At 47.3% G+C, this 27,139-nt stretch overlaps 1 protein-coding gene across 1 annotated transcript; it reads left to right on the top strand.

The window, feature by feature from the left end:
- Positions 1-26,104, top strand: NR1D2 (nuclear receptor subfamily 1 group D member 2). The gene is made up of 8 exons (XM_052661351.1): positions 1-87; positions 9,866-10,132; positions 11,009-11,097; positions 12,852-12,996; positions 14,758-15,383; positions 16,769-16,954; positions 19,260-19,470; positions 25,820-26,104. Exons 1-8 carry the CDS (start codon positions 72-74, stop codon positions 26,014-26,016), a joined length of 1,737 nt encoding a protein of 578 aa, XP_052517311.1. The 5' UTR covers positions 1-71; the 3' UTR covers positions 26,017-26,104.
- The last annotated feature ends 1,035 nt before the right edge of the window (positions 26,105-27,139 follow it).

Here is a 27,139-nt window from a genome sequence, read left to right as displayed (position 1 = left end):
CGGCGCTGAGGCGGCGGCGGGGGCGCTGCCCGCTCTGCGGACGGGCGGCCTCGGGCCTCCCCGAGGGCACCATGGAGGTGAATGCGGGTAAGAGCCTACAGGGCGGGGGGCGCGGCGGCGGCGGGCGCGCGGGGCCGGCGGGCGGGCGAGCGCGGCAGCGGGGGCCCCCACGGGCGGCGGCGAGGGGGAGCCCGCCCGGAGCCTGGCGCTCGGCGCCCCCCGGGCCGCCCTCCCAGCCGCCCGCAGCGCCGCAGCGCGGCAGCCCGGCCCCCCCTCACATGGCCCGGCCGCGCGAGCCACGTGCGCGCTGTGTTTACGTTCGGCGGCGCGCGGCCGCCGGTTGGCTGGGCGGGCGCGTGACGCGGCATTACATAATGGGCGCCGGGGCGGCGGCGGCGGGCGGGGACACGTGAGGCCGCGCGGCTCCGTGACCCACATTCGCGGGCCGCGGGGGCCCCTGGGGGCGGGCGCGCGCCGGCGGGAGGCCCCGCCCCCGCGCCCTCGGGCTCTGACGTGGCCGCCCCTCCCCCGCGGGGTCGCTCGCCGCGGAGAGGCCGCGCGTGCGCGCGCCCGGGGGACCCGCGGCCCGGCGGCCGGGAGGGCGCGGACGCCGCAGTGCCCTCGGCCGGGGCGGAGCGGAGAAGGCGGGCCCCGAGGGGGACCCTCCGGGGTCGCCTGGGGACGGCTCGCCGCGGGTGGCGCTGCCTCATCTCCACAACAAAGAAGAACCCTCTGTTTCAACGACCTCCTCGGGGACGCGGTCGACCTTGTGGAACACCTCCCGTGACGAATACGCCCACGGCGCCTGCGGGCCGGGAGCCTCACCCTGCCCGGTCCCGCCCGGTGACCCCCAGTGACCCCCAGGTTGCTGATCTTTCCTGAATCCGCTAACAGATCCCACCCCCCACCCCCGCCCCGCATCCCCGAGGGCTGGAGATCTTAGTTTCTCAACCAGGGTTGGAACCGGGGCGGTGAGAGCCCTAACCGCTGGACAGCCTGGGAATTCCCATGATAACGGATATGACCTTATTAATCCTTTTCTTGTCCCATTTCCTGTTGCTTCCCCACTAGGGAGCAATATTAGGGTCCCTCCTGCCCTTTTGTCTGTCTCCTTCCCGCCCCCCCCCCCCCCGCAAACCCCCAAGAAGAGCCTTGAATCCAGTGAGGCTGCAGAAGCAGCCCGTGATTAAGTTATGTTTGAAAAACCATGCCCCTGGTAAAAAATTGTGAACTCTCCACCAACAGTAAATAATAAAGTCATTTTCTTGTCTGTTAATTACCCATGGGCCTACATAACCTTGAGGATAGTTTAAGAATTTGAGTAACTGTTATGGAATAAAACTTTTACTTGCTAGGAATTTCAAGATTAAGAAATTCATCCTCATCTATCTCAGTGTGAATGAATTCTTACAGTTTTGAGATCAGATAAGGTTAGAAAGTTTTTCTCAGATTTGAACCTTCCTGGAACATTATCACTGATCTTAATTTTGATTTTACGGTGTGGTTACAAATTGTAACCTTTTCTTGGGATGATTGCTGACTCCCCCAACCCCCTTCCATATCCAGTTCACGTCCCTTGGTCCTAGCTCCGTTTTTTGTTTTTTTTTTTTTTTTCCCCCTGATCATCATCCTTGTTGCCCTTTGGGATGTGGCATCCAGAGGTGGAAGTCGTAGAATGGTTAATAACTGCTATAAAGGAGTTGTCTGGCAGGTTGGGCTTTTGTGGCATACTGCTTTGCTGACTCACAGTAACCTTGCCGTCAACTAGACCCTTTTCATGTGAACTGTTTTGCAGTTAAGTTTCATCCCTTGTGCAGATAATTGTTTGACCTGAACTGTAGGAACTTGCAATTATCTTTCTTAAATTTTCTCTTTCTCCATTTGGCTCCAAGTTCAAGCTGTTATCCAGTATAGTGTTTCTGCCATCCCTCTAAGGGAACTTAAATAAGCATTCTCTTTCATTTCCTTCACATACAGCTTGCCCAGGGTGGGGCCAAATTCAGTGCTGGTGGCAGGCCTCTGGCCCCTCCCTTTGGGTTGATATCATTTTATTAGTCAATACATATTCACCCAGTGACCATTTGGTGAAACTGCCCTATATATCATGACTCACTGTGTGACCCTTTCTGTGACAAATACAGAGGAGAAATAGTGAAGCTGTGGAAATGGACTCGATACATTTTTGTCACAGATTTTGACTGAAGTTCTTTAAATGCCATTCTACTTGATGTTTTTACTATAAAGAGAGAAACAGTAAGATAATAGGAAGAATTCTAAGTGAAGAAGGAAGTTGCCTGACTAGACAGTGGAGTTGAGGAGTTCAGAAGGTGGCCTGGAAATAAGAACCTGCAGAGAAATCTGGGTCCACATGACATATTCAGAATTGAAGGACGAAGAATCTGGATAGGGAGGGTTAGAGTTGTTTGAACTATTGGGATCCAGCTCTCCCAGGATATAATGGAGAGTGTCTGTGGAGCGTGTATGTGTCCTATATGGGCCCTGTGCGTGTGTTACTACTTCGAGCCGCCCCTTAACGCTGTCGGAAGGTGCTGTTGCCACTGTGGAAGGGGAGGGTCTAAGTTCTGTGAAGTGAGTACCGTACCCTTAGGGGCAGGTCTGTGAAATCCCCGTGGGGAGCACAGACTAATGCCTGTGCTGTAGGCACAGTTGGGGGTGAAGCCTCCGTCACTCCTAAAGGTGTATGCGAGGCCTGGGGGTCCTGCCTCTGGGGGTGCGGGGACACTGAGTAGATGGGCGCAGCTTACGTGGTATGAGGGTCGGCAGAGCCTCCCAGTTTCATCTTTCCTCTTTTTGAATCTTGTTGCTGGTCCATAGGGTTCCCCCCCAGGCTCTGGATTACTCTTGTCCCCCTTGTCCCCTCCCCACCTTTCCAGCAATTTACTTGGAGACAAGAACTGTGTTTTTCAAAATGAGACCTATTTGTTTTTGTCTTCTTAAGTAGTCTCTTATGTGGCACATCATTCAATCACTCTCATATTCTTTAAAACTCCGTGTATTGTCTGTCACCTTAGCTCTCGACCCTTGGCGTCTACAGCACCCTTGTACGCTCAGGACTTTGTGTGGACTGTGGCTCACGTTGTGTTGGAACGAAAGGTCGACAGAGCTGTCTCCCCAGGTCTGTGAAGTGCTCTCAGGAGGGCACCATCTTGCTCTCTGGAGCCCGCACAGTGGGACCCAACTGGAAGCTTAGGGCTTCAATAGGTCCACTCTGTCATACCGTGAGTAGAAGTTATTGAAAACCTGCTTTTAAAATGAGAGAACTCATAAAGCTTCTTGAGTCAACATGTTTTGTTCTAAGTCACAAGGCAAAAAAAAAAGTCCAGTCGTGACCTGATCTCAAGGGTGTATTTTCCAGGATGGTGGGCAGAGGGAGTGGGGTGGTGGTGATGTTGGGCCAGTCTGGAATCTGGGTGAAAAAAGCCGAGGCTGTGTGAGGACCGTGAGTGCCTCCCAGCGGTACAGAGTTGGATGCTGACTTCTGGATTGAAACTGACCACTGGGTAAGCCCTAGCCTGGGAACCTGGCCCAACTCCAGGATTCTTTTCAACTAAAAATAGAGACAACTCAGCCTCAGCTAATTTTAGCTTGAGGCATCTGAGAAGTATATTCTGCCTGTTTTTGGAGGTGTTGGGACTTGCTGGTTCAGGGATTTTACCTTCTTGCATTTTCGTTAAAAACTCTCTCTGTAAAAAGGCACTTACTTTAATAGTTCCCTTTTGTGAACATCATTTCATTTCAATCTTATACTAACTCTGGCAGATATTCCCATTTTGTATTAATAGAAGATGACTCAGGTTTAGAAAGATTGGAAGTGACTTGCATGCCGAAGGCTTCTCAGTAAGAGATAATAAATAGTCTGTGCTCTGGAATTGACGTTCAACCCTGGCCCTGCCGCTTGGTAGCTGTGTTAACCTCTCTGAGCTCCTCTTCTGTAAAATGGAATAATGGAAGTTAGTTGTACAGGGTTCTTATGAGGACTAAACGTGGTGTGGAATCGTGTCATTTCATTCTTGACGTTTTATTTACTTTTGGCCAGGCTCCGTTTTTCCTGCTTTTGCGTGGAGTTTTCCTGGCTGTGGCGAGTGGAGTCACTCTTGGCTGTGGTGCATGAACTTCTCATTGTGGCGGCTTCTCTTGCTGCGGGGCACAGGCTTAGCGGTTATGCACACAGGCTTCATTACTCTGCGACAAGTGGATTCTCCCCAGACTGGGGATAGAACCCGTATCCCCTGAAAGGCGGGTGGATTCTCAACTACTGGACTTCCAGGGAAGTCCTTATTTTCAATATTCTTGCTGACTTGTAGTCTCCACTTCCCTTCTTCATTGGATTGAGGAGCTGCTAGATGTACATCTTACCTTCTAAGAAATTAAATTTTAACCTTCTTGGGTTGGTAATGATCAGGTTGGCAGCGTGATGTCTGGTTGATGCTAAGACAACTATGTCAGTGTTGAAGGTCTTGCTTAGAGAATGTAGCTGCTCCTTGACGGGTCATCTTTGGTTCCATGGTTCCTGGCACAATTGCTGGTTGTAAATTATTATTGATTCCCTAAAAGACAGGAGTTGCATCTTAACTGAATTGATAAGAGCGCACTAATTTTTCTTGGGTTTGATTTTGGAACTTTTGCAAAGGAAGGTGTGTTTTGAGTAATTAATACCTTCCATTGCCCGGTCAGCTTTAAAACACTGCTCAAGCCATCAGAACAGCTCAGATCTCCACTCAGAAGAGCTTGTGGGTGTAAATAGCTGCCTGAAATCCTGGCCCTGGAAAGGTCTAACTTCCTGACCTTTTATCCTCTTGAGACATTAGTGAATTTGCTACCTAAAGTAGCAGTTTAGTCTCTAAGTCATGTCTGACACTTTTGTGACCCCAGGAACTATAACTCACCAGGTTCCTCTGTCCATGGGATTTCCCAGGCAAGAATACTGGAGTAGGTTACCATTTCCTTCTCCAGGGGATCTTCCTGACCCAGGAATTGAACCCATGTCTCCTGCACTGGCAGGCAGATGCTTTACCCCTGAGCCACTAGGGAAGTCTCCCACTAGGTAAAGTAGTCCTTTAGAAAAGATAAATAGCTGTGAGCGCTTCCTTTGGGGATTTGTTGAGGACTAAGGATAATCTTTTTCTTTGTATCCTATTCTCAGTGGAGTTAAATATGAAAAAAATATCAGTTGCTACCACCCGAGATTTCTAATGTGATCTTCAAATCTAAAATTTTATGAAAGCAGTGGTGATTTTACCTAGCAACGTGACTTTTGAGAGACTTCAAGGTTGAAATCTTTTTCCTTTGGATTCACAGTATGTTAGGGATATTCAGGCAGTTAGTGAGAAGACCAGCCTTGAAAATTATGGGCCAATTTGTGCTTGAATTTACTAATTGTAACCATTCTTAAACTTCTGCCTGCAAGGGCTTGCCTTGAGAGCTTGTTCAAAATGCTCATTTCTGGACTTCCTGGGTGGTCCAGTGGTTAAGAACTTGCCTTACCACGAGCAACTGAGCCCGTGAGTTAACAGCTGCTGAGCCTGTGTTCTGAGCCCAGGTGCCCTTGAGCCTGTGCTTCGTAGCAAGAAAGGCCACCGGAATGAGAAACCCACACCCTGCGACCAAGAGTAGACTCTGCTCGCCGCAACTAGAGAAAGCTCAAGTGCAGCACAGCCGAAAGAAAGTTCCTTCCTCAGGGTGCCTTCTCCACTCGGGCAGGGTCTTGGAAATGTGTATCTTGAGAAAAACACTAGGCGGTTCTGATGCGTATTTCACATCATCTCTTTGGAAGGTGAGAATAAACTCAAAGTTAGGTCTTTTTCTTGTGTTTGTGGTATTGAAGAGTCTTCAGATTTTAAAATCAGTGGTTAGATAAAATTACTGTTACTGAGATTACCCTTGGTTGCTTTTTCTCCCATTGAGTACAGATGAAGTCACTGACCTGTGACAGTGACCCTCAGACTTCCCTGTGCATCGGAAGAGTGAGGCCTGAGAACCTGTGTTTCTAACCGAGTTCCAGGCGATGCTGAAGCCACTGGTGCAGGACCACGCTCTGAGAGAGACTGGTGTGTACGGGTAGGGACCAGGTTGCAGGACAGGTATCAATCCTAAAGCTCGGGCTTCACTCTGGGCAGGTGGGAAGCGCAGGTTAAGGGCATCGGGAAGTGGGTCAGGCTTCAGGAAAAGCCGATTCATGCCTCCAGCTTCAGTGCCGATGTCAGGCGTATGCTTCTGGAATGGAAAAATGGATGGAATTGTCCACGTTGTATTTTTTGTCTTTTTAAGACTCAAGTGCAGATAAACAACAAGGTCCTCCTGTATATAGCACAGGGAACTATATTCAATATCCTGGGGTAAACCATAATGGAAAAGAATTTGAAAAAGGATGTGTGTGTGTGTGTGTGTGTGTGTGTGTGTGTGTGTGTGTGTATGTAACTTACCGGGGTCCAGCCCCAGTGGATCCAGGGAATTCGAAGCGAGGACGGTGTTGGCGAGGAAAGACTTATTTATTTATTAATATAAGATTAGATTAGGGAGAAATAGTGTAGGAAAATTAAGTGGAGAAAGAAGGCTGAATAACTTGGTTTACGTGGAAAGCCAATAAAGTTCCAGACAAGGAGCTTGCACCATCTACGTTAGGCCATCGGCGTCCTCTTGAATATCAGGGAGTGCCCCGCCTTGGGCTCCCCCTCGTGTGGATCTTAAAAGCCGGGACAAGTAAGTAGACATGGTGAGCCTCCATGCCCTAGATGGGAATTCAGCCAGAAATTAGGAGACACGGGGGAAACCAGTCCAGCGACTGGCCCGTCCTCTATTGTTCAGAGGGCCTTTTATACTTTTTGATTATACATAGAGATCAGTGGGTAACACAAAATTATGCAGTGTTAGCAGCCCAGACTCTTATCAAAACCAGGCTTTTCTCTCTGCATACCTAGTTGTATACACAAGTCTTAGGTAATTTACATCATCTTCCGGCCAAAAGGGCCAATTAACATTTTACAGCCTTTTTTCTGATAAGGGTTTGTCAACCAGAAGACTTACTTGTGTTGATCTTCCCAAAGTCTGGTGCCACTCTCAGAAAGCACTAAATAAAGTTACATTCTTACATAGCAAAGATACAGCTTATAAAAAGTAAAAGGAGTACAGTGATTTATAACAAAAGAAAAGTAATTAACTCAAAAGTCTAGTGTTGCTAACATCAAAACTACTATATATCTTTTTCCATATCCCGTTTACATTGATTAACATCCTCCCAGGTGCCTAAAAGATAAAGAATATGGAGGCCCGGCAGTAGTCATTGAGTCAACAGTAAAAACCCTCTGCCAATATGATTTTTAACTCTTTAGAAAATGCTCTATGTCTTTAAGATGCTTTAAGCTTTGTGCCTCTCACGGTCGGGGGCCTATAAGCAATTCACAAGCTGTAAGAGGTCTGGGGGAACCTGTTAGGCAAGCTAGAGAGTTATCAGAGGGGGTTTAACTGAAACATCCCTTTCAAATGCAGAAGACTAAAGCCCTGATTTGACTTTTTCCAGAGAATATCAGAAGAGTGGAAAAGCAGGCAGATTCTTATTTTTGGGGGGGTGGATGCTAAAATTCCAGGGGGAACCCCTGAAGCCTAATCACGTCCTTGCGTTTTGTCAGGCTTCCTTCCTCATGACCTTGTCACGGGCGGGATTCCTCACGCTGGCTCCCGGCAGTAACTGAGTCACTTTGCTGTATAGCAGAAATTAACACAACATTGTAAATCAACTGTATTCAATAAAAAATAAATTTCAAATCTGTACGAGCAAGACGATTAAGAAGACTCAGGTGCCTTTGGCTGCACTGTGCGTTTTAAGTTTGTGTATGACGAACTCTGTTGGGTTTCTCCTGACACAGCTGGCGCCTGCTCTCACTTCTCTTCTGGGTTATAACCAGAGCACTGTGGTTGAGGCTCTACTTCCTAGGGGCTTCCGAGTCTGGATTTGTGTAACTGGTACTTAAATACATGTCTGGTCCCTAACGTCATCATGACAGACTAAAAGTGACTTATCCCTCTGCCTTTTTTTTCCTTCTCTGTAAGTGGAAATGACTTTCTGTTCTTTGGAATTGATTTGGCCTTAGCATTTTGCTGTGTGTGTGTGTACATGTGAATGACCTATAAAGTCTGGCTGTTATTTAAAAAAAGACTGGGGAGTCTTTTCCCTTTAGCAGACAAAGCTTTTATTTCAGAGTGAATGCTTAAATTGCAGTTGTTACTTTGGAAACCTGTAAAGTCCTCTATTTCAGAATAGTCATCTCAGGTTATTCTCAGAAATGTCTGTTTTACTTGTTACTGCCCTGGGGTCTCAAAAGAATCCAATGCGACTTAGAGACTCAACAACAGCAGCAGTAATACTTTATACTGTTTCGGATCTGCCCATGATACTAGATGTGGGCTTTACAAAGGCAGAGAAGTGCGTATTAGAAATAATTTATGTCTTGGAACTTCCCTGGCGGTCCAGTGGTTAGGATTCCATGCTTCCACTGCAGGGGGGCACCAGTTTGATCCCTGGTCAGGGTACTAATATCCCACATGCCACATGGCACAGCCAAAAAAAGAAAGAAAAAATTTATCTCGGACTTTTATCTGTAAAGCAGGTATAGAGACTTAAAAGACACTCTACACCTAGGGGCTTGTAATCTCTCTTGTTGAGAAGTAGATGGAAACAGGTAAACAGTAGGTTTAAATAAGAGTTCAAGACAGTGATGGAAGAGAGATAATTAACGTTTGTATGTGATGCACATTGAAAAAAGCCAATAAATGTTGGCCGATGATGGAGGAGAGAAGAAAAGAAACCACAGGAGGCCTTGGCAGAGAAGATGAAAATTACTTGTTTGGCCTGGGATTTGGAAAAATAATACTTCTGACCATGAGGTTACTCTTGCAGCGTTTTATCACTTTCAGGGAAGAAGTTTGAAATTATACCCTGAAATTATACCCTGCTATTTCTTAAGCTGGAAGGTTCGCAGTCTCTTAAGAGGTCACAGCCAGTTTCAAGGGGAGTTGTGGAGTTTCCCTAATGAAGTGGTACAGAGTGTTCTGAAGGTAGCTCTGTGAAGGGGGAGTTAGCTCAGAGCATGCCTTCCGCCTTCCAGCCTCTTGGACACTCACTGTAAACAGTGAGTCAGGAGAACAAGCGGTGCGTGTGGGTTTCTCAAGAGCTGCTTTGGAGGGGAGTGTGTCTGCAGGTCCGATGGCAGGAGTAGGGAGAAGGCAGGTGCGGAACTGGGGTTCAGTGGGTAGTGGTGGAGTCTTTGGGGAGCATCAGAACACAAAGACTGTGAGAGCAACAGCTGTGAAAGGCTTTGTGTTTCCAGATAGATTCCTTCATCCGGGGTTCCAGACGTTACATCTGTGCCTGACTGACCTGAGCTTTATCCAGATGCTGGGGCGTGGGGTGGGCAAGCGATGAGCCAGTTGCTCGGGGACGGCGTCATGTGAAGGGATAGTGAAGGAAGCAGAGAGGGGGCCAGAACCAGATTTCCACGCGGCCCAGGCAGCGTGACGACTGGCTTTATGTCACTCAGGAAGGTCTTGCATCCCCTTTTAGGAGCACTTTGGAAAATGGAACGCTTTTAAGTTTGGATTGGGACATGCTGAGAATAACAGAGCCAGTGAGAGCCTGCCCACTTTTAAACCAGTGGGGATTTCATAGCTTTGAACTTTGTGGAAGCAGGAATAGTAGGAAATAGGGAAGAAAATAAGCTACTTTTCCCTTTTGCGATAATTTTGATCATTAACCTGTTTTCCAGCGTAGTGACTTTACTGCTGAGATTTGCGAAAATAGGAAATATGCGTTATCACGTGTCTGATCACCTGGCTCCCCCCTGTTTTCCAGGAGGAGTGATTGCCTACATCAGCTCGTCCAGCTCAGCGTCCAGCCCAGCCTCTTGCCACAGCGAGGGCTCCGAGAGTAGCTTCCAGTCCGCGTCCTCTTCTGTCCCGTCTTCTCCAAACAGCACTCATTCTGATAGCAATGGGAACCCCAAAAACGGCGATCTGTCCAGCATTGAAGGCATCCTGAAGAATGATCGAATAGATTGTTCTATGAAAACCAGCAAATCGAGCGCCCCTGGGGTGACAAAGAGTCACAGTGGAGTGACAAGTGAGTGGTCTAGCTTTCTGACAGTTGATGCCACTAATTGCAGGTGGGGCTTACTTTATCACCTGTTCATTTGGTGGGGACCATTTTATTTCTGGGTATACTTTTCACCCCCTTCTGGGTAATTATAGTTCAGTAGTTATTCAGAGATCAGTGATGACCTTAATTAAGAGTTACAGCCCAGGGCCTGTCTTAGTCGGTTCTCTGTGGTGAGGGGGTCTGTCTGCCTGTTTCCTCTCGGGTGCCCTCTTAACTTCCACTCCTGTCTTCCTTCTGCACCCCTCCTGCTGAATCTGGTTCTGGAATGGAGCACTCACTCAGGGAAAGGCGTTTGCTTTCATGAAGCTGGCGCTAGGAACGTTTGGAGGATTGGAATATCCCACAGAGTGGTGGGAATGTGGCTCCGTGAGTGAGTGCAGAGGTCACAGGCTGGTTCAGGGTGGGGTCAGGAAGGGCTGGCACCTGCCTCTGCCCACAGGTGGGTCAGACTGCCCACAGGTGGGACTCAGCCTGTGGAGACCCCACTTCGCACCTTTCGTTGGTTGACGCCCCTGGCACTGATTTCTTTACTCTTAACCCCATAGGATTGGTTTCTTAGTTCTGATTGCATATCTGATGTAGAATAATTCTAGATTTACAAAATTTCAGTGTCTGTCCAGGATCTTCAGCCCTCTGAGAGAGTTTTGGCCCTTTTGAGAGAGTGCCATCAGGCATGATTTCTTTTGATTCGTCAATTTGGTATAAAGATTTTTCTCTGACATTATATATTTGTGTATTTTTAAAAGTATTTACAAGCTAACAAAATACAGGACTCCGTTGGAAAGAACCAGTTTCAGCTTTTCTTTTAGCTTTTCCCTTTCGTGTCTATTTTTGCTTCAGAATTCAGTGGCATGGTTCTGCTGTGTAAAGTCTGTGGGGACGTGGCCTCAGGATTCCACTACGGCGTTCATGCTTGTGAAGGCTGTAAGGTAATGCATGCTTTCATTTGTTTAAGCTGCTGATTCTGGGATTAAAGAAATTACATGGTTGATAATCCAGGAGGAGGAGAGAAGTCAGCTACTCCTTAAAGTTTTGACCATTTTATGTTGTGTACAAACATAACTCATTTTGAAAAGCATATTTTAAAACTACATTTAAATATATGTAGTATTTCTTTTTCCTTTAAGATTTTGATCAAAATAAATGTGTTATCTCAAACTTGAGTCTGGTGTGAAGTGTTCACTCACCGGCGTGTCAGGCACTGTCTCGGGTGGGAGCGGAGGGCAGGGAGCACGCGGGCGGGGCTTAGAGTAAACCAGGCTCGGAACAGATCTCATCAGGTCCTTTGACACGCCGACCTGTCAGGTGCTGGGAATGGGGAGCAGTTCCTAGATGCTTGTAAAAATGTGATACCCTCGGAAGCGATGCCAAGTAAGTGGAAGCGTCTCAAGTATGAATTGAGCCCTGGGTGAGCTCATTTGTAAGTTGCGTTAAGTATTCCTGAGTCAGGTAGCTCCAAGTGAGAAGTCTGTACTTCCTGCTCACATCTAGGGAACCTCTCTTCTCATCTGGTCCTTCCTCCTGAGTGTCTAAAACTAACGCGGCCGAGACTGTGCATGACTCTTCTCTGCCTGAAAGGCGGAAGCAGGGACCCAGTTGGGCAGGATGTGGTGGGCGAGGAAACAATGACTATCCATGAAGGGGAAATACTTTCTGGGGTGGCTCTGGATGAGCTGTGAGTGTTGTAGCTCTTACATCACAGGACTTCTGTACTTTATTCAGAAATAGCACTTTTTCATTGTGTTAAAAATTCTATAAACAGTTTTTCTTTTTTTTCTTTTTACAAAAGATATGAAATAACTGTGTTTATAGCTAGAGAAACCAATGCACAAGCAAATGAAACTAAGTGCATGTTCTTGATAAATGCCACACATAATTGCTCTTAAAGATCTCGTGCAGATATCATAGTGCCCAAGTATAGTATTACAGTAACAAAGTATAAAAATGCTATATCCCACAATCACTAATACAGATTCATCCAATAATGTGGTTAGTTAGGACAGTCAAGGAAACTGCAGTTTAAAATAATTTTGGTGATTTTGATTTTCCTGAAAAAGTCAAGTGGAGGTCTTTGCAGACCACTCACGGGACATGAACTTGAATTATTTGTGTAGTAAATACAGGCAGCTGTGTGCACTCATCCAGCTGGGAGCTGTGTGTGTGTGTGTGAGACACTTAACCTGTAGCTGATAAGTAACCCGGAACATCTGGAATGTGTAAGGTGTCAGCAGATGATAATCCAGGAAAGACCAGGTTCTCCTAACGTGATCCTTAGATCTAGCGAGGGAATTGCGGTATGGAACGCCATTCTCTGTCATCTCGTTGAGGGTGTCCTTCATATTGCAAGAGTTTGGGAACGTGTAAGTGACTCCAGTATGAGCTGGAGAGCATGGCTGCAGGCCTGGCTGGTAACAGGTGATCGGAGTGAAGGACACGGGGGCTTTGGCAGCACTGAGACTCTGAGAGGGAAGGGGGAAAGAGCTCTGCGTGGCCGGCAGGCCCTCGCGGGCACCGCTGAGAGCTCGGTGACGATCTGAGTGTCAGTGTTGTCTCTCCCCTGCTCCAAGCCAGAATAACTTCTCAGGTCCCTGGTAGCATACTGGCTAATTAGGTGTGGGGGACGCTTAGAAGGAGTTCCCCTGGATGTTTTTAATCAGATCCCTACATCTTCCTTTGTTCTTAGGGTTTTTTCCGGAGAAGCATTCAGCAAAACATTCAGTACAAGAAGTGCCTGAAGAATGAAAACTGCTCTATAATGAGGATGAATAGGAACAGATGCCAGCAGTGTCGCTTCAAGAAGTGTCTGTCTGTTGGAATGTCGAGAGATGGTATGTTCCCAGTTTAGAGAGTGCTCTTCTTAAAGCGTATGGGGCTTGGCTTTATTCCTCAGTGTGAACCAGAGCTGTGAGTCAATTACCAAAGGCCCCCTTGTGCTCAGGGTGAAGGGGATTTTCAAAAACACATTTTGTTGTCTTACAGGATGCCAAATTGATTCAAGTCAAATTTTAGCATCATCGTCTCAGAAACAGCTTTTGACTCACTTCTTTTTTTGTTTCTTGCCTGTGAAAAGACCCACTTTTCCTCTGTGTGATGTGAATACTTTTTCTTTTTCAAAAAATAAAGGTGCAGTTTTTCTTGATATAGGAGTTCTTGGCTTTTCCCCCTGATTTCTTTCTTAGTTGTTCTGAGGAGCCCATTTCTCCCTCTGTGAATTAGCACTGTGACTTAGTCCTGAGATGACACCGTGCTTTTCGGCACCGATTGTGAGTACTTTCGAAGGTGATGCAGAATTGAAAGCCACGTCGTGGCCTGGTGTGGAGGTGGTTGCTCTATCCTGGCGTGCTCCACTCCCCTGGGAAGCAGAAGTGGTGGTGACTGGCGGGACCGTCAGTGTCCTGTGTGGACGACGTCACTGGGAGACCTGACTCTTCTGTGGTGCCTGGGGAGTCTCATTCTCTTCCAAGTAACATAGCCGAGGACTGTGAGGCTTTCAGAGGGGTCAGGGTAGGAGTTCACTGAGAATTGCTAAGAATGAGCCTGGTATTTATCTAGGGAAGGGTGATTTAAGCAGTCCCTTAGGTTACTCTAGCTAGTATGTACTGACGCAGAAATACAGTGTGGGAATAAGTAGGTTCTTGAATGACAGGTTTCAACAATTGATGTTTTATGTTTTCAGTTGCTTAAAAAAAATTTTTTTTTTATGGCTCTAGAAATACTAATCCAAACTTGATGGATATTGTGATTTCTACAAGAGTAGAGACGGTCATCAGTCGCGCAGAGGGGAGCGAAGGTAGACTGCAAAAGGACAAAGTCATGTTTGTGGTTGAGACAGTGTAAGAGGCTGGAGCAGCGAGACCTCCTTGCTGGGTGGATATATGGAACTTTTAATATCTGTGTATAAATACTAGAGTAGAAAGAAGCTTTTCTTTCCCTCAGGGATAGGAATGTTGGAGACAGGACTCATCCTAAGACTAGCCTCTAAGATATTGCAAATGAATGCTTTTATTTTTGTTTCATTGATTTTAATTAACATCCAGCCAGTTTATTTTCCAATAACTACATTTCTATCGACTGTGATTTTTTTTCTTTCTTTTCTTTTAAGATTTTCTCTTAAGAAGTTGGAAAAGGTGATCACTTAATAGTTGGGTCTTGAGGATAAGGTTACGGAAGAGAATGGACAGAGGTCAGGGAGTGATTGTACCTGTCCATCCAGCGTTGATGGATGCAGGGAGCTGAGGACACAGTCTTCAGCCTTGTTAGTAAGGTGCTGTGTGGTAATGCTGGTTTGTTTCAAACTGATTTTCATTAGTTAATTTCAGTTTTTTTTCTTAGACTTTGCTTATAAAATACCCAAGAAGTCTTCTCTTTAGCTTTATTTTGAGAGAAAAGTGAAACATTTCTCTCCCACTCCCGCTTCCTGTGGTACCTCAGAAACATAGCCGGCAAGTTTAGAATGATTTTTGGCCAGACTCAAGTGGGCATTCTTGTGTGATCAGAAGCTGTAGCTGTCAGAGCCAGTTCTGTGTTACTCTTCGGAATAAACGGGCCGCCTTTAATGTGTGGATGTTGGGTCTCTTTTCCTGCAATAGCCGTGCGGTTTGGGCGCATTCCTAAGCGCGAAAAACAGCGGATGCTGAGCGAGATGCAGAGTGCGATGAGGACCATGATGGACAGCCAGCTCAGTGGCCGTTTGCACAGTGACCCTTTAGCAGACCATCATGAGCAGATCGCCTTGCCAGCCCAGGAACAACCGCGACCCAAACCCCAGCTGGAGCCAGACAGCAGCAAAAGCTCTTCTCCCTCCTCCTCCGATTTCGCGAAGGAGGAAGTGATCGGCATGGTAACCAGAGCGCACAAGGACACCTTCATGTATAATCAGGAGCCGCGCGGAAGCTCAGCGGGGACCGCGGTGCCGCCGCGAGAGCGGCTCGCCAAGAACCTGGAGCAGTACGGCGGGAACCACGAGCCCTGTGTGGGCGGGCCGCACGGCAGCTTCCCCTGTGCCGAGAGCGCGCAGCATCTCGGCGGACACTACAAGGGCCGGAGCGGCGTGCACTACCCTGGCGGGCACGGCGTCTGTGTCGCCGGCGGACACTGCGTGAGCTTCTCCGGCGCCTATACTCAGCGAGTGTGTGATAGAGTTTCCATAGATGGGTTTTCTCAGAATGAGAACAAGAACGGTTTCCTGTGCAACACTGGAGCGAGAATGCACCTGGTATGGTGAAATCACGTTTTTTGCTCACTTTGTGTCGAGGAAAAATGTGAAGGCTTGCTTTTGTTCGGAGGCCATTCCAACTTCAGAGGCAGGGGGTGAGGGTCAGGAAGGCTAGGAGATTTATTAGAATCCCTTTTGCGTGGTATTTTAGATCAAATATTTTGAATAAACAGCATTTGTGGAATGACCTGATTGCATACAGAGCTAGGTACACAAGCATGTTATTTGATTGATATGATCAGAATTAGGATTTTATGTAAAATATGGGTTATGAAGAATCGATCCTTTAATTCTTAGAAAGCCCTTTCAAAATGCAGGTATTCAAGTTAGTCTTGGCCTTACTAGCATTGGGATTTCCTCAAGGGACTGATGCTATAGCTCGCCACAGTCACTGGGATGGAAAGTGTCTTCTTTAACCATCATGATATAAAAAGGTCTTTGGATATAGAGCATGGGTGTTTCATGGTTTGAAGACTTGGGACTAGGTTAAGATAATCCGCTGATTTCTAAGAATTTTCTCAGACTTCGTCCTGTGGGATGAGTCAGTGTTAGCGTCATTTAAGTGTTTCATCAAATCCAGTAGTCTGCGTGAAAGCACGCTGTTTATGCTCAGCCAGACTTTCACCCAGAGCAGCAGTCCTGAGGCTCTGTCTACACCATCAGGCCCTTTGATAGTGCTTGGTGTTTTCTGCAGCTGGGTAGTTCAAATCTTCTTTTTTCATTTTCAAAATAGTTGACTCTACCCCGATCCTAATGTTAAGTGTGTGTGTGTGTTTTTTTTTTGTCGCTTGAAGTTGTTTGATTCCATGGATCTGGAAGGTAACCTCATTTTCTTCAGGCCTAGTGACTGCCGTAAGGAGGGGAAAATATATAAAGGTTTAGGTTCTCATTTGTGATGTTCTCCATGGTTATGGAGCCACCCCATTTCTGGATCTCCTGGGTTTGGTCTGCACGTGAAGGCTGATTCTGTCAGCGTGCACAGTGTGTTTCATGTCTGCGTGGTGTGCCGGGGTGTCCCCATCACCCCCAAAAGCATCCCTTGCGCCTGTTGGCAAACAGCCCCTGCCCCAGGCCCAGCCCCAGCCACTCAGCTGCCTTATGTCTCTATAGACTGTGCACCAGGGTTTTGAACCAGCTTGTAACCGATGAACTTTTTGCTTAGGCTACTTCTTTTACGATGAGTTGACTGCTGTTTAAATTAGGCCGCTCTGAGCCTTTCTGTCACAAGGGGAGCAGCCAGTAGAGAAAGTGCTAGCTAATACCAGTAGATTCTATGGTGTTGGAGCGTATTTTCCTGTTGGGGTTTCCACTGACTGGTACACTACCTTTGAAGTTTGTTTCCCACCTCTCATAATCGAAGATTTCTTCTGTTTTGTGCATATTAGGTTTGTCCAATGAGTAAGTCTCCGTACGTAGATCCTCATAAATCGGGGCATGAAATCTGGGAAGAATTTTCCATGAGCTTCACCCCAGCAGTAAAGGAAGTGGTGGAGTTTGCAAAGCGCATCCCTGGGTTCAGAGATCTCTCGCAGCACGACCAGGTCAACCTTTTAAAGGCTGGGACTTTTGAGGTAGGTTTTTATATATCTTGAATGTTGTTGATACAGGGCAGGGTAGTATTTTATTTTCATTCTTTTCTCAACAAGTGTTTGTAGTCTAGAGGCTGAAACTACCAACAAAAGCATGACCATCCCAGGATCTTGGGGAGAGACAAGGTAAACTCTGCGTGACTCAAGGCTTGAAACTCAAACATGCTGGGTTCGCAGCACAGAAACTCCCAAGTCCTGGAACTGCCTCCAGGTGTGAACCTGGCAGGTTCTCCGGAGTTAGACACCTATCAAAAGCCCAGCCCAGCATCTCCTGGGTTCAGTACCAGACCAAAGGGCAAACAGATCGTGGTTTTGTCTCTTAAGAGATGGGGAAATATTTGGCCAATGTAGCAGATATTTCATCTGTGCTCCCACAATCCTCTTGGCCGCGTCAGAGTGCTTGGCTGCTCTTTGACTCCAGCTCCTCTTTCTGGGATGCCGTCTCCTGGGCCTGGCGCAGCTCTTGTTGCCAGCTTGAGTAGGACCCAGACAGAGCCGCTCCCTGTGCTTGGCTAGGTGCCTGTCATCTGTTGGCCCGGGGCTTCCCTGCCGCAGCTGAGGTGGCCGAAGGCACAGGACTGGCCTGGAGCTCACGTGGGCATTGTCCTGAAATGCAGGGGAGGGTGGGAGCTGATGTTGGACGGCCCCAGCCTTTGATCAGCAGAGGAAGTCGGGGGGAGCTTCATGTCCTTGGATGGCCCCACGTGGCCCAGATCTTGGTTGTGCTTGATGTCAGGTGGTGTCCAGCTTGGTGACACGTCCTCTGCTACAGACTTTTCTTTTATCCCATTTCCTTCTTCACGCCTGTTTTCACACATGCACTCCCCACAAAACCCCTTGCCTTTGGCTCTGTTCTCTGGGCCTCTTGGACTAGAATAGAGACGATGATGTTTTCATAAATAAAATAGCTGTGATGTAATTCCAAAGAAACACCTATAGGTTAGAATTTTCAGTTTAAAGGAAAACATTAGACTTAAGGGTCTTTGGCTGCGTTGGGCCTTTGTCGAAGCTCGTGGGTTCCTCTAGTCGGAACATGTCGGATCATAGTTCCCTGACCACCGTGTCCCCTGCATTGGAAGACAGACTCTTGACCAGTGGACCTCCAGATTTAAAGTCAGAAGGGGATGTCGGAGATCAAGTTCAGTTCACCCAGTTATGAGGTTATATAACCATAGCCCAGAGAGGTGAAGAGACTTTTCTTTCCTGGGTTACCAGTATATTCATGACAATCAGGACTAGAACACAGATCTCATAATCCAGGACGTGCATTCTGTTCCCCTTATGATCTATCTGGAGACAGCTGGCTGCAGAGCTAGCGCTGTCTTCTTGGAAGGCTCCCCGTCTCTCGGGCTGTCTTCTTGGAAGGCTCCGTCTCTCTCGGGCTGTCTTCTTGGAAGGCTCCCTCTCTTTCGGGCTGTCTTCTTGGAAGGCTCCCTCTCTTTCGGGCTGTCTTCTTGGAAGGCTCCCCCCTCTCTCAGGCTGTCTTCTTGGAAGGCTCCGTCTCTCTCGGGCTGTCGTCTTGGAAGGCTCCGTCTCTCTCGGGCTGTCGTCTTAGAAGGTTCCCTCTCTCTCGGGCTGTCTTGGGTGAAGCCCGTCTTTGCTTGGGAGCTCTGCAAAGGGCAGGTGTTCGTTCCGCGTCCCTCTGGTTCCGCGAGAAGTAAGGGCCGTAGTTGTTTGCATTGACTAGGGCAGGTCTGCGGTGACTCTGGTTTGGATCTCCATCATGGCTTGATATCTAGAACACCTGCTGTAATAGTTTGTGTCTCTTTGGGTTACCGTTTCTTGAAATAGACTAACTAGAGTTCATCTTTGCTTGTCTACATTTGGTGTTTGGATGTTTCCAAGTGTTGTTGCATTGAAACACTGCTGTTTTTACTTCGGGCTTTGTGATGTACTTGATAGCTTAATAGAGTTTCTTTAATGCCTTTGCCCAAGGCCCAGTTTCAGACTTCTTGGCATTATTGCCTGCTTTAATTTGGGGTTTTTTTGGCATGCGTTAATTTTGAATCTGCATTTCAGAATCTTTGTTAATAGCCCCAGAGTACCATAGGCATTGACTGTTTTGCTGTTGGTGACTAGAATTTTATTTTTTGATGCTCTTCCTAAAGTATTGCTTTGATGGAGAATTTGCCTTAAGCAAATGGTTCTGGGTAAAAATAAACTCAGTTTTTCTTCTACAACTTTTTAAAATACGTAGGATATCTCTTAACTGACTTGAATACTGAGTTGTTTTCTCATATTACGATTGAACGGCCCCATATACATTGAAGTCTTTTTCTTTTTCCAGGTTTTAATGGTACGGTTTGCATCACTGTTTGATGCAAAGGAACGCACTGTCACCTTTTTAAGTGGAAAGAAGTATAGTGTGGATGACTTGCACTCCATGGGAGCAGGGGATCTGCTAAACTCTATGTTTGAATTTAGTGAGAAGCTAAATGCCCTCCAACTTAGTGATGAAGAGATGAGTCTGTTTACGGCAGTTGTCCTGGTCTCTGCAGGTAAGGAAGCCGGTTCACAGTCGTGCCACACCTGGGATGTAGTGAGCAGCCTGGGGACAAGGCTGCAGTTGCCTAGGTTCTGGCCGGTCGTGTAGAGGGACGAAGGCCTTAGGGAAGATGCTGAACTAGGGGGTCTGTTATTTTTGCATGATGAATTTTTTTTGCCATGACAGTAAAAGTCAAAAGTGCTGTATAGTGATAAACGGATGTTGAGATCTGGGCCTCATGTCCCCCTCTCTTAATCCTTAGCTTTTGTTCATATTTTTTTTAAGTCTTAATATCTCATGGATTTATTTTTTGCAAGACTGTATATCACCAGGTAGGTGGTGGTAATCCAAATCTAAGTTTTAATTAAAAATACCATGTGGGTTACTTGAAAGTGTTGTAAGTATCAAGATGTATGCTATTACTGTCTTTTGTTACAAAAATCAGAATTAAGAGTTGTAGGCTTTCATTCAGCTTTGCTCCTGAGTTCTCTGGGTGGCTCGGTAAGTATCCGTCTCTCTCTGGGTCTTGGTTTCCTCCTCCTCCTGGGAAAGGAGGCGATTGTGCGTGGGAGCCTCACGTGCCGTTGGCGCAGGGCAGACGCGAGCCTCTGCCTGAGCGAGTGCTGCGGCTGCTGTGTCCCAGCATTTCCTGATGCTCGTGAGGCACCGACGGTGTTTCCCAGTTTCTCTGCCACCTGGTGTTACATTGCGGTTGTTTCTGACCCACGTATCTCAGCTCAGACAGTAAGAGAGGGATTACCCCCAGTAAGAAATCGGGACTGAGATGGTGACTTGCTTAGGAACGTGTGAAAAAGTGCCAGCCATTTTTAGGTATCCCTGACTGTATTTTAAACCATTCGTGGAGAATTAGACAGTATTTTGACGTGACTTACTTTAAGTTTCCCATTGACTTCGTGCTGTGTAAAAGCCCTTGTGCTGAGCACAGGGAGGGTTGTGAAATGTGAGTATGGCCCCTGGTTACGGGCTGAGCTGTCAATCAGTGACTCTTCACACCAGTAATCCCTGGAGAGGGTAAGTTCTTCGTGTATCTTGAAGGGCCCATTGCACGTCAGTGGTTAGGCCATTTGCGAGCATTGTTTGGCCCCCTTTTCTGACCTGCCCTACCTGGGCTTACAGGATAATATGATGGACCGTGTCAGGGAGGGAGGCCTGGTTTCTCAGTAGCCTTTCAATGCCTCTTGCTCATGTGTGTGTTCAGTCACGCGTTGCCTCGGACTCCTTTGCGACCCTATGGCCTCCTCTGTCCATGGGATTCTCCAGGCAGGAATACCGGAGTGGGTTGCCATTTCCTCCTCCAGGGCATCTTCCTGACCCGGGGACCAAACCTTTGTCTCTCGCATCTCCTGCCCTGGCAGGTGGGTTCTTTACCACTAGCGCCACCTGGGAAGCCTCTTGCACATAACCCACCGTTTTGCAGAGTCTCTTGATAGGTAATTAGTAATAGTTTGAGTTGGCATCAGGTTAATAAATCTATAATCATGAAACTACAGGTGATCCATACCCGTTAACTTCTTTATCTAGTGAATGGGCCTGGAGTGCGAGGTGCTCAGGGTGACAGGACCAGGTTGAGGACACACGCTGTAGGTTCCATCTGGAGAGACAGAACCAACGCAGAGAGCTTTGTTTTCTAACCGGTGAGGCTCTGCCTGCGGTAGATGGGCGTCTTGCGAAGGAAGAAGGCTTTGCGGGCAGGATCGTGGTGGAGCGGGACCGTGCGGGTGAACTGTTAGGCCTCCCCAGAGGAAGGTGAGGACGGCCCGAGGGGCGGGAGGCGGGAGACGGGGAGCCCCGGGCTGAGTGACCGCTGTGAGCGCCCGGCCTGGGCGGCAGTGTGACTCCACGGTGGGGGCGCCCGGGCGTGAGCTCTGAGCTGCTGTGACGTGGGTCCTGTGTTTATCCTGGGGCGCCGGATCGGCGCGCCTGATCCGTCAGCTGGAGGGTCGGCTTCACAGGCTGTGCGGGCGACTTGAGAGGTGAGGAGGTGGGGAGGAGGGGCTGCGCTCCCCGGCCAGGTCAGGGGGGATGCGGCCGGCGGGGGGTCGCTCCTGGGGCAGTTCACGGAGAGATGGTGGCCCCCCCCGCTCCTGGGGCAGGTCGGGGGGATGCGGCCGGAGGCGCAGGGGCGCTGGCCAGGCACCATGCTCCTTCGTAGTTTCCACCAGGAATGTGGTTCTCTGTTGTTTTAGATTTTAACTTGGAGAAAGCCTTGTTTTGTCTTCTGATCATAAGAATAATACAGGTTCTTTGAGAAATTAGACAGTGCCAATACTAAGATGAAAATAAGGGGTGATAACATCACCACCAAAAAAAGAGCACCATTAGCCTTAGGGATCTCTCTCTAGCCATTTACCCACTAACCCATTTGTCCCTTTGCCTGCTTGTGGATATATAGTACTAAAGGAGAAAGACAAACTGTAAAAAGATACTGCCTTCTTATTTTTGTTATGCTTATACATGAGGATATACAAGCAAAAATACCTGCACTTTAAAATGATACATGTTTCTACTTGATAATGTTCATATCAAATTTAAATCTTTGTCACTTAAAAAAGGACTATTGTTATTTTTAAAGCAGGAAAATAAAATCCAGTAATGGTGGAAGGGTATAAAATGGAAAGTCTCTTTATTCTCTTGCTAGCCTATTCTTCAGGCTTATTCTGATGATTGCTGATCCAACTCAAAATACTATCCTTATGCCTTTTTATTTAGTAGATGTAGCGGATCAATGATAGCTCAGCTGGTAAAGAATCCGCCTGCAATGCAGGAGACCCTGTTTGATTCCTGGGTTGGGGAGATCCCCTGGAGAAGGGAAAGGCAACCTGCTCCAATATTCTGTATAGTCCATCGGGTTGCAGAGTCAGACACGACTGAGCGACTTTGACTTTTCAACTGATAAATGAAAGCACCTTCTCAGTTTTCCCCCAGAAAAATGTTTGTTCTCTCCCTGGTTACTTTTGTTATTTAATGACTGTGATATGCCCCCCACGCTGTTCCTTTGCTTGTCCGTGACCCTCAGGAGTTCGGCTTACGCGTCCTCGCTGTCCAGGGAGGCACATCCTACTTTTTCTGCAGCCTGACTTCTTTTGTCCTAGCGTTTCTTCTGTGTCGTCAAGAATGTAAACATTTACATTCTGTTCTAGAGATGTGACTGTCTTCCGTGCTTTATCAGTTGATCCTAAAAATTGAACAGTAAAGCATCCGTATTTACGTGTTAGGATTACAGGAATAGTGCTCATAGTGTCCCCTCAGTGGGGCCGAAAGGGTAACGAGGCAGCGTAGACTCTCCCCTAAACCTGTGCTTCCTGACTGGACCGTTCTGGCGTCAGGTAACAGATGGATTGTCTCTGCATTTTCTGCTAACTGCTTAGAATTAAGCAATGTTATGGTTTGCTTTATATTCAAAATAGCTTTTGTTTTTCTTAGAATCTAACCTTGCCTTCTGGTTTTTGCTTTGTTTTGGTTGTCAGACAATGTGCTGGTTAATGGTCTCGTTATGTAATTTTGTCTTTACGACAGACCCGGCATGTGAGCCAGGACATGCTATCCTCAGTCACACAGGCGAGGAGGTTGAGGAATGGCAGGGGCGGGGGCTTAAATAATTTGTCTGAGGTTACATTTTTAATAATCGGCTGATCAGGCATTTGCACCCCTACTAGTCTAGCTTCAGAAGCCTTCCCCCTGTACTGCTTGTTAACAGAACAGCTGTGGCTGCCAAGGGAGAGAGAAATCTCAAACTCTCACTTGCCTGAGTGATGGGGAGGATCTTGATGCCGTGAGGAGAAGAGCAGTTGCACCCAGAAGGTTAGTTCTTTTTCAGGCTGTGTGGAAGGGCAGAGTCCCTTCCAGGTGGAGGTCAGACTGGCCTGCGGGTGTTAGGCTGGGCTCGTTGGGGTGTGGGTGTCAGTTGTCCCCATGAGGGGCTGGTGGAGGGGATTCCACGTCCATCTCTAGGCGGACAGTCGAGGAGGAGTTCTCGCGAAATGGTGAAGGACGCGGAGAGCTGCGTCCTGACCGGCAGTACAGCTCGCAGTGCGCCGTCTGGAAGATGAGTTTCCACTTCAGTGGGTACCTCTATCTAGTGTTGCAGTTGCTAGAGGATTGTTTATGATCAGCTGGGTTTGTAGTTATGTCCTCTGGCCTCGAAATCACGAAACCGTGGTTTTTTACGGGTAACGTTCTTAGGTACAGTGAAGGGAGTTGAATAGAGAGGCATAGGCCACAGAAAGTCAAGATAATCACTGGAGGATCAACCACAGATAGAACTAACTCAAATGTCCTTTTCCACTTACTGTTTGGTACTGGTACTACTGCCATCTAGACTGGTTTGTTTTGGGGGATCATTTTCATTTTTCCCCAGTTGTTGTTATTGTAAATTACAGAGGATGTAGTGTAAACCAGCTACTTTCTTCTGTCAAAATACCAGCTCTCTAAATACAAGGACTGGCAGTTTGTCACGGTGACTGCTTATTCCCTAGCACCATAGGAGTAACCTGGAGAAGGCAATGGCAGCCCACTCTAGTATTCTTGCCTGGAAAATCCCCAGGACAGAGGAGCCTGGCGGGCTCCGGTCTATGGGGTCGCAAGAGTTGGACACGACTGAGGAGCTACTCACATACCGGTAACCACACTCATTCTAAAGTGTTTGGTGAATGAATTCATGAATTGTAAGACTGTTAAAGAAAACAATTGCTTGAACATTAAAGGCAAGGGAGGGTCTTGGAAGCATTATTACAAAGCTTTAAGTAGTTTTCCAGAGATGATCCTGTGATTGTATGGCCAAAGTCAGGTGTCGAGAGAAGAGATCTTTTGTCCATCTTGTAGTTTTGTGTGGAAAGTTGATTTCCCTCCCTGCCACCCCAGCCAGTAGTCAGCATTCAGTTTGTTTCTGTTTCTTTAATAATTAGCACAGTTGTGGCAATAATCCACATTTTATTAAATGTAATACGAAACTGTTTTCATCGTTTTTTTCCTGCATTGAGTTAACCAGCCTCCCATCGTTTACTATTAAATTTTAGTCCTTGTTTTGAGCATTCCCATTCCAAGTGGCCTTTTTCAGCTACCAGTCACAATGAAAGACCTCCCCGATTTCCTTGTTAAAAAAAATGAAACAAGGGCGTAAATGGCCAGAGAATTTTGTTTCTTTGAAGAAGTTTTTTTCTTGCTAATTACAACCCCCTTTTCTTGGAGCCATTGAATATTTCTTGTGTACAACTGTCTCCTGTTGTAAAGGGAAGAAATAGCCCTTGCTGATGAAAAAAGTCCATGGTTTGGTTCTTTTAAAGGTAGTTTCCTTTATTGCTGATTTATATTAAATCACTAACTTATTAATATTTTTGTGTGATGAATTTAATAAACACAGTATGCTAAATGAAAGTAAATGCAACTTAATACAACTATTAGTAGGGAGTTGGTGATGGACAGGGAGGCCTGGCGTGCTGCAGTCCATGGGGTCGCAAAGAGTCGGACACGGCTGAGCAACTGAACTGAGTTGAATAGATAATAAAGTTGCGTGCCATGTTAGATAACTACTACTGCATAACAAGTTACCTTGAGATTCTGGGGCTTGAAAATGTGTATATTTATTCTCTCTCAGTTTCTGAGGGTTGGGCTATGGGTGCCTCTGGCTCAGGGTTTCTGAGGAGGTTGTGTTCAAGCTGTCGGCCATCCATATGAAGGCTTCACTGGGGCAAGATCGACCTCCAGGTTTATTCACGTGGTCGTTGGCAGGAGTCAGTTCTTTGCGAGTTGTCCCACTGGGTGTCTTGGTCGCTGGCTGCTGGAGACAGCCTGGGGCACATCTTAGGGCACCTCACCGGGCATCCAGCTTTCCTCAGAGCGAGCAGTGAGATTGTCTGAGGTGGAAGCCATGGTTTTCCCTGTGATCCTGCTTTCAGTAGTGAGTCTGGCCCACTCACGGGAAGAGGGGTCCACGCGTGGGTCCCGGGTGCCTGCCACCCGTGGTAACACGCAGATGTGGAATGTTCCGTATGAGGTGAAAATACACTTCCAAAGCACATGACTCATCTCGTTTTGCTCATTAGAAGCAGTTGAAATTAGGTGGCATCGTATTTAAAAAATCAGAACCTCTAGATTTTTGTGAGCAAAGATACCCAAGCGGTATAAAGAATTTTAATTTATCAGGGGTACTATGTGACACATTTTATAATAGGATTAATAGCTGCAAACATTTGCCATTGGGCTTTAGAAAACTCTGTCAGATACCTTTTGCCTTTGTTCCCATGTGTAAACCTTGGTTTGAGCTCATTACTGAGACTGACAAGTGCGAGTTACGACTGTTTATCCTTAGTAACACTGTCGTCTCTGCTCGTCGCTCTCCGCAGATCGATCGGGGATAGAAAACGTCAACTCCGTGGAGGCTTTGCAGGAAACGCTCATCCGCGCGCTAAGGACCTTAATAATGAAAAACCACCCGAACGAGGCCTCTATTTTTACAAAACTTCTCCTAAAGTTGCCAGATCTTCGCTCTTTAAACAACATGCACTCTGAGGAGCTCCTGGCCTTTAAAGTTCACCCCTAAGGCCTTCGCTGACTCGGACACGACGCAGGCCACCTGCACATTTCGTGCTGGAACGCCGATCGCTCTGTGCGTGCGGTCCGCGGCGGTGGAGGCCTCGGCGACGGCGAGCGCGCAGGCCGCCTGCGCCGCCGGCCGCCGGCTCTCCTCGGCCCGGGCTGGGGCTGCGCGCCGGCCGCGAGACCCGTCGGCTGTGCCGCGCCCCACTGGACGAGCTACACGGAACTACAGTCACGCTGAATGTTAGACTCGCTCATCTGCCAAAACCAAAATCCATTTTAATCTCCCTGTGACATAAATGTAACGCGTAGCCACGAGTTCCTGAGGCCTGAAAGGTCCCCCTCTGTGGTGGAGGGTCTCCCGTGGGACGGAAGCTGGGTTTCCGCGCAGGACTCTGCTCTGCTGGCTGAGGCCCGCGCGCTAGGGGAGCTCGGCGTGGGTGCCCCGTCATCGCGAGCGCGGCCGGGAGGCCCCCTGCGTGTGGAGACGAGAGCCGACCCTCCCCCAGGCCCGCCCCACACCTCCTAACCAACGTCTGTAAAGCATCCTTACCTCTTGGGAGATAGGCACTATGTAAATACGGTAAAATTTTTGTTATAATTATTCATGATAATTATCTTTTTTTTTTTTTAACTTCTACTCTTTTCTGAGAAATCATTTCAGTCCACACCAATCTGCTATTCAGGGTTCCTGCATAGGTGTGGGGTATCCTCTGGCACACACATATTCAAAGATTATGGGTACATCAAATACATAGTATGTGTACATAATATCTATGTGAATATAGTTATACATAAATATATCTCTTCACAATATTTTAAACTGTGAAGAACTTTATCATACAATAAACTTAAGAGGTGTCAAAAGACCCAAATTAGGTGCATTTTACCTGTTGATAACATAACCATTGCTTTAAATGTCTAGAGAGTAGAGAGCTGAATTTATGCTCCATTTTTATTTAAGCACCACTTAATGTAATAAGTGCAACAGGCAGTTGAATCCAGATTTTCAAAAAATACGTATTTTAGAGTTCATCTTTAGTAAAATTTTTGGTTCAGGTACTGATCATTTAAAAGTTCATTCAGATTCCTACCTTGTGCTAAAAAGATTTCATTGCTGCCCGTTA

This window comes from Budorcas taxicolor, chromosome 24 (assembly GCF_023091745.1).
Source record: "Budorcas taxicolor isolate Tak-1 chromosome 24, Takin1.1, whole genome shotgun sequence".
NCBI classification, from domain to species: domain Eukaryota; kingdom Metazoa; phylum Chordata; class Mammalia; order Artiodactyla; family Bovidae; genus Budorcas; species Budorcas taxicolor.
This window is presented reverse-complemented; position numbering and strand designations above follow the sequence as displayed.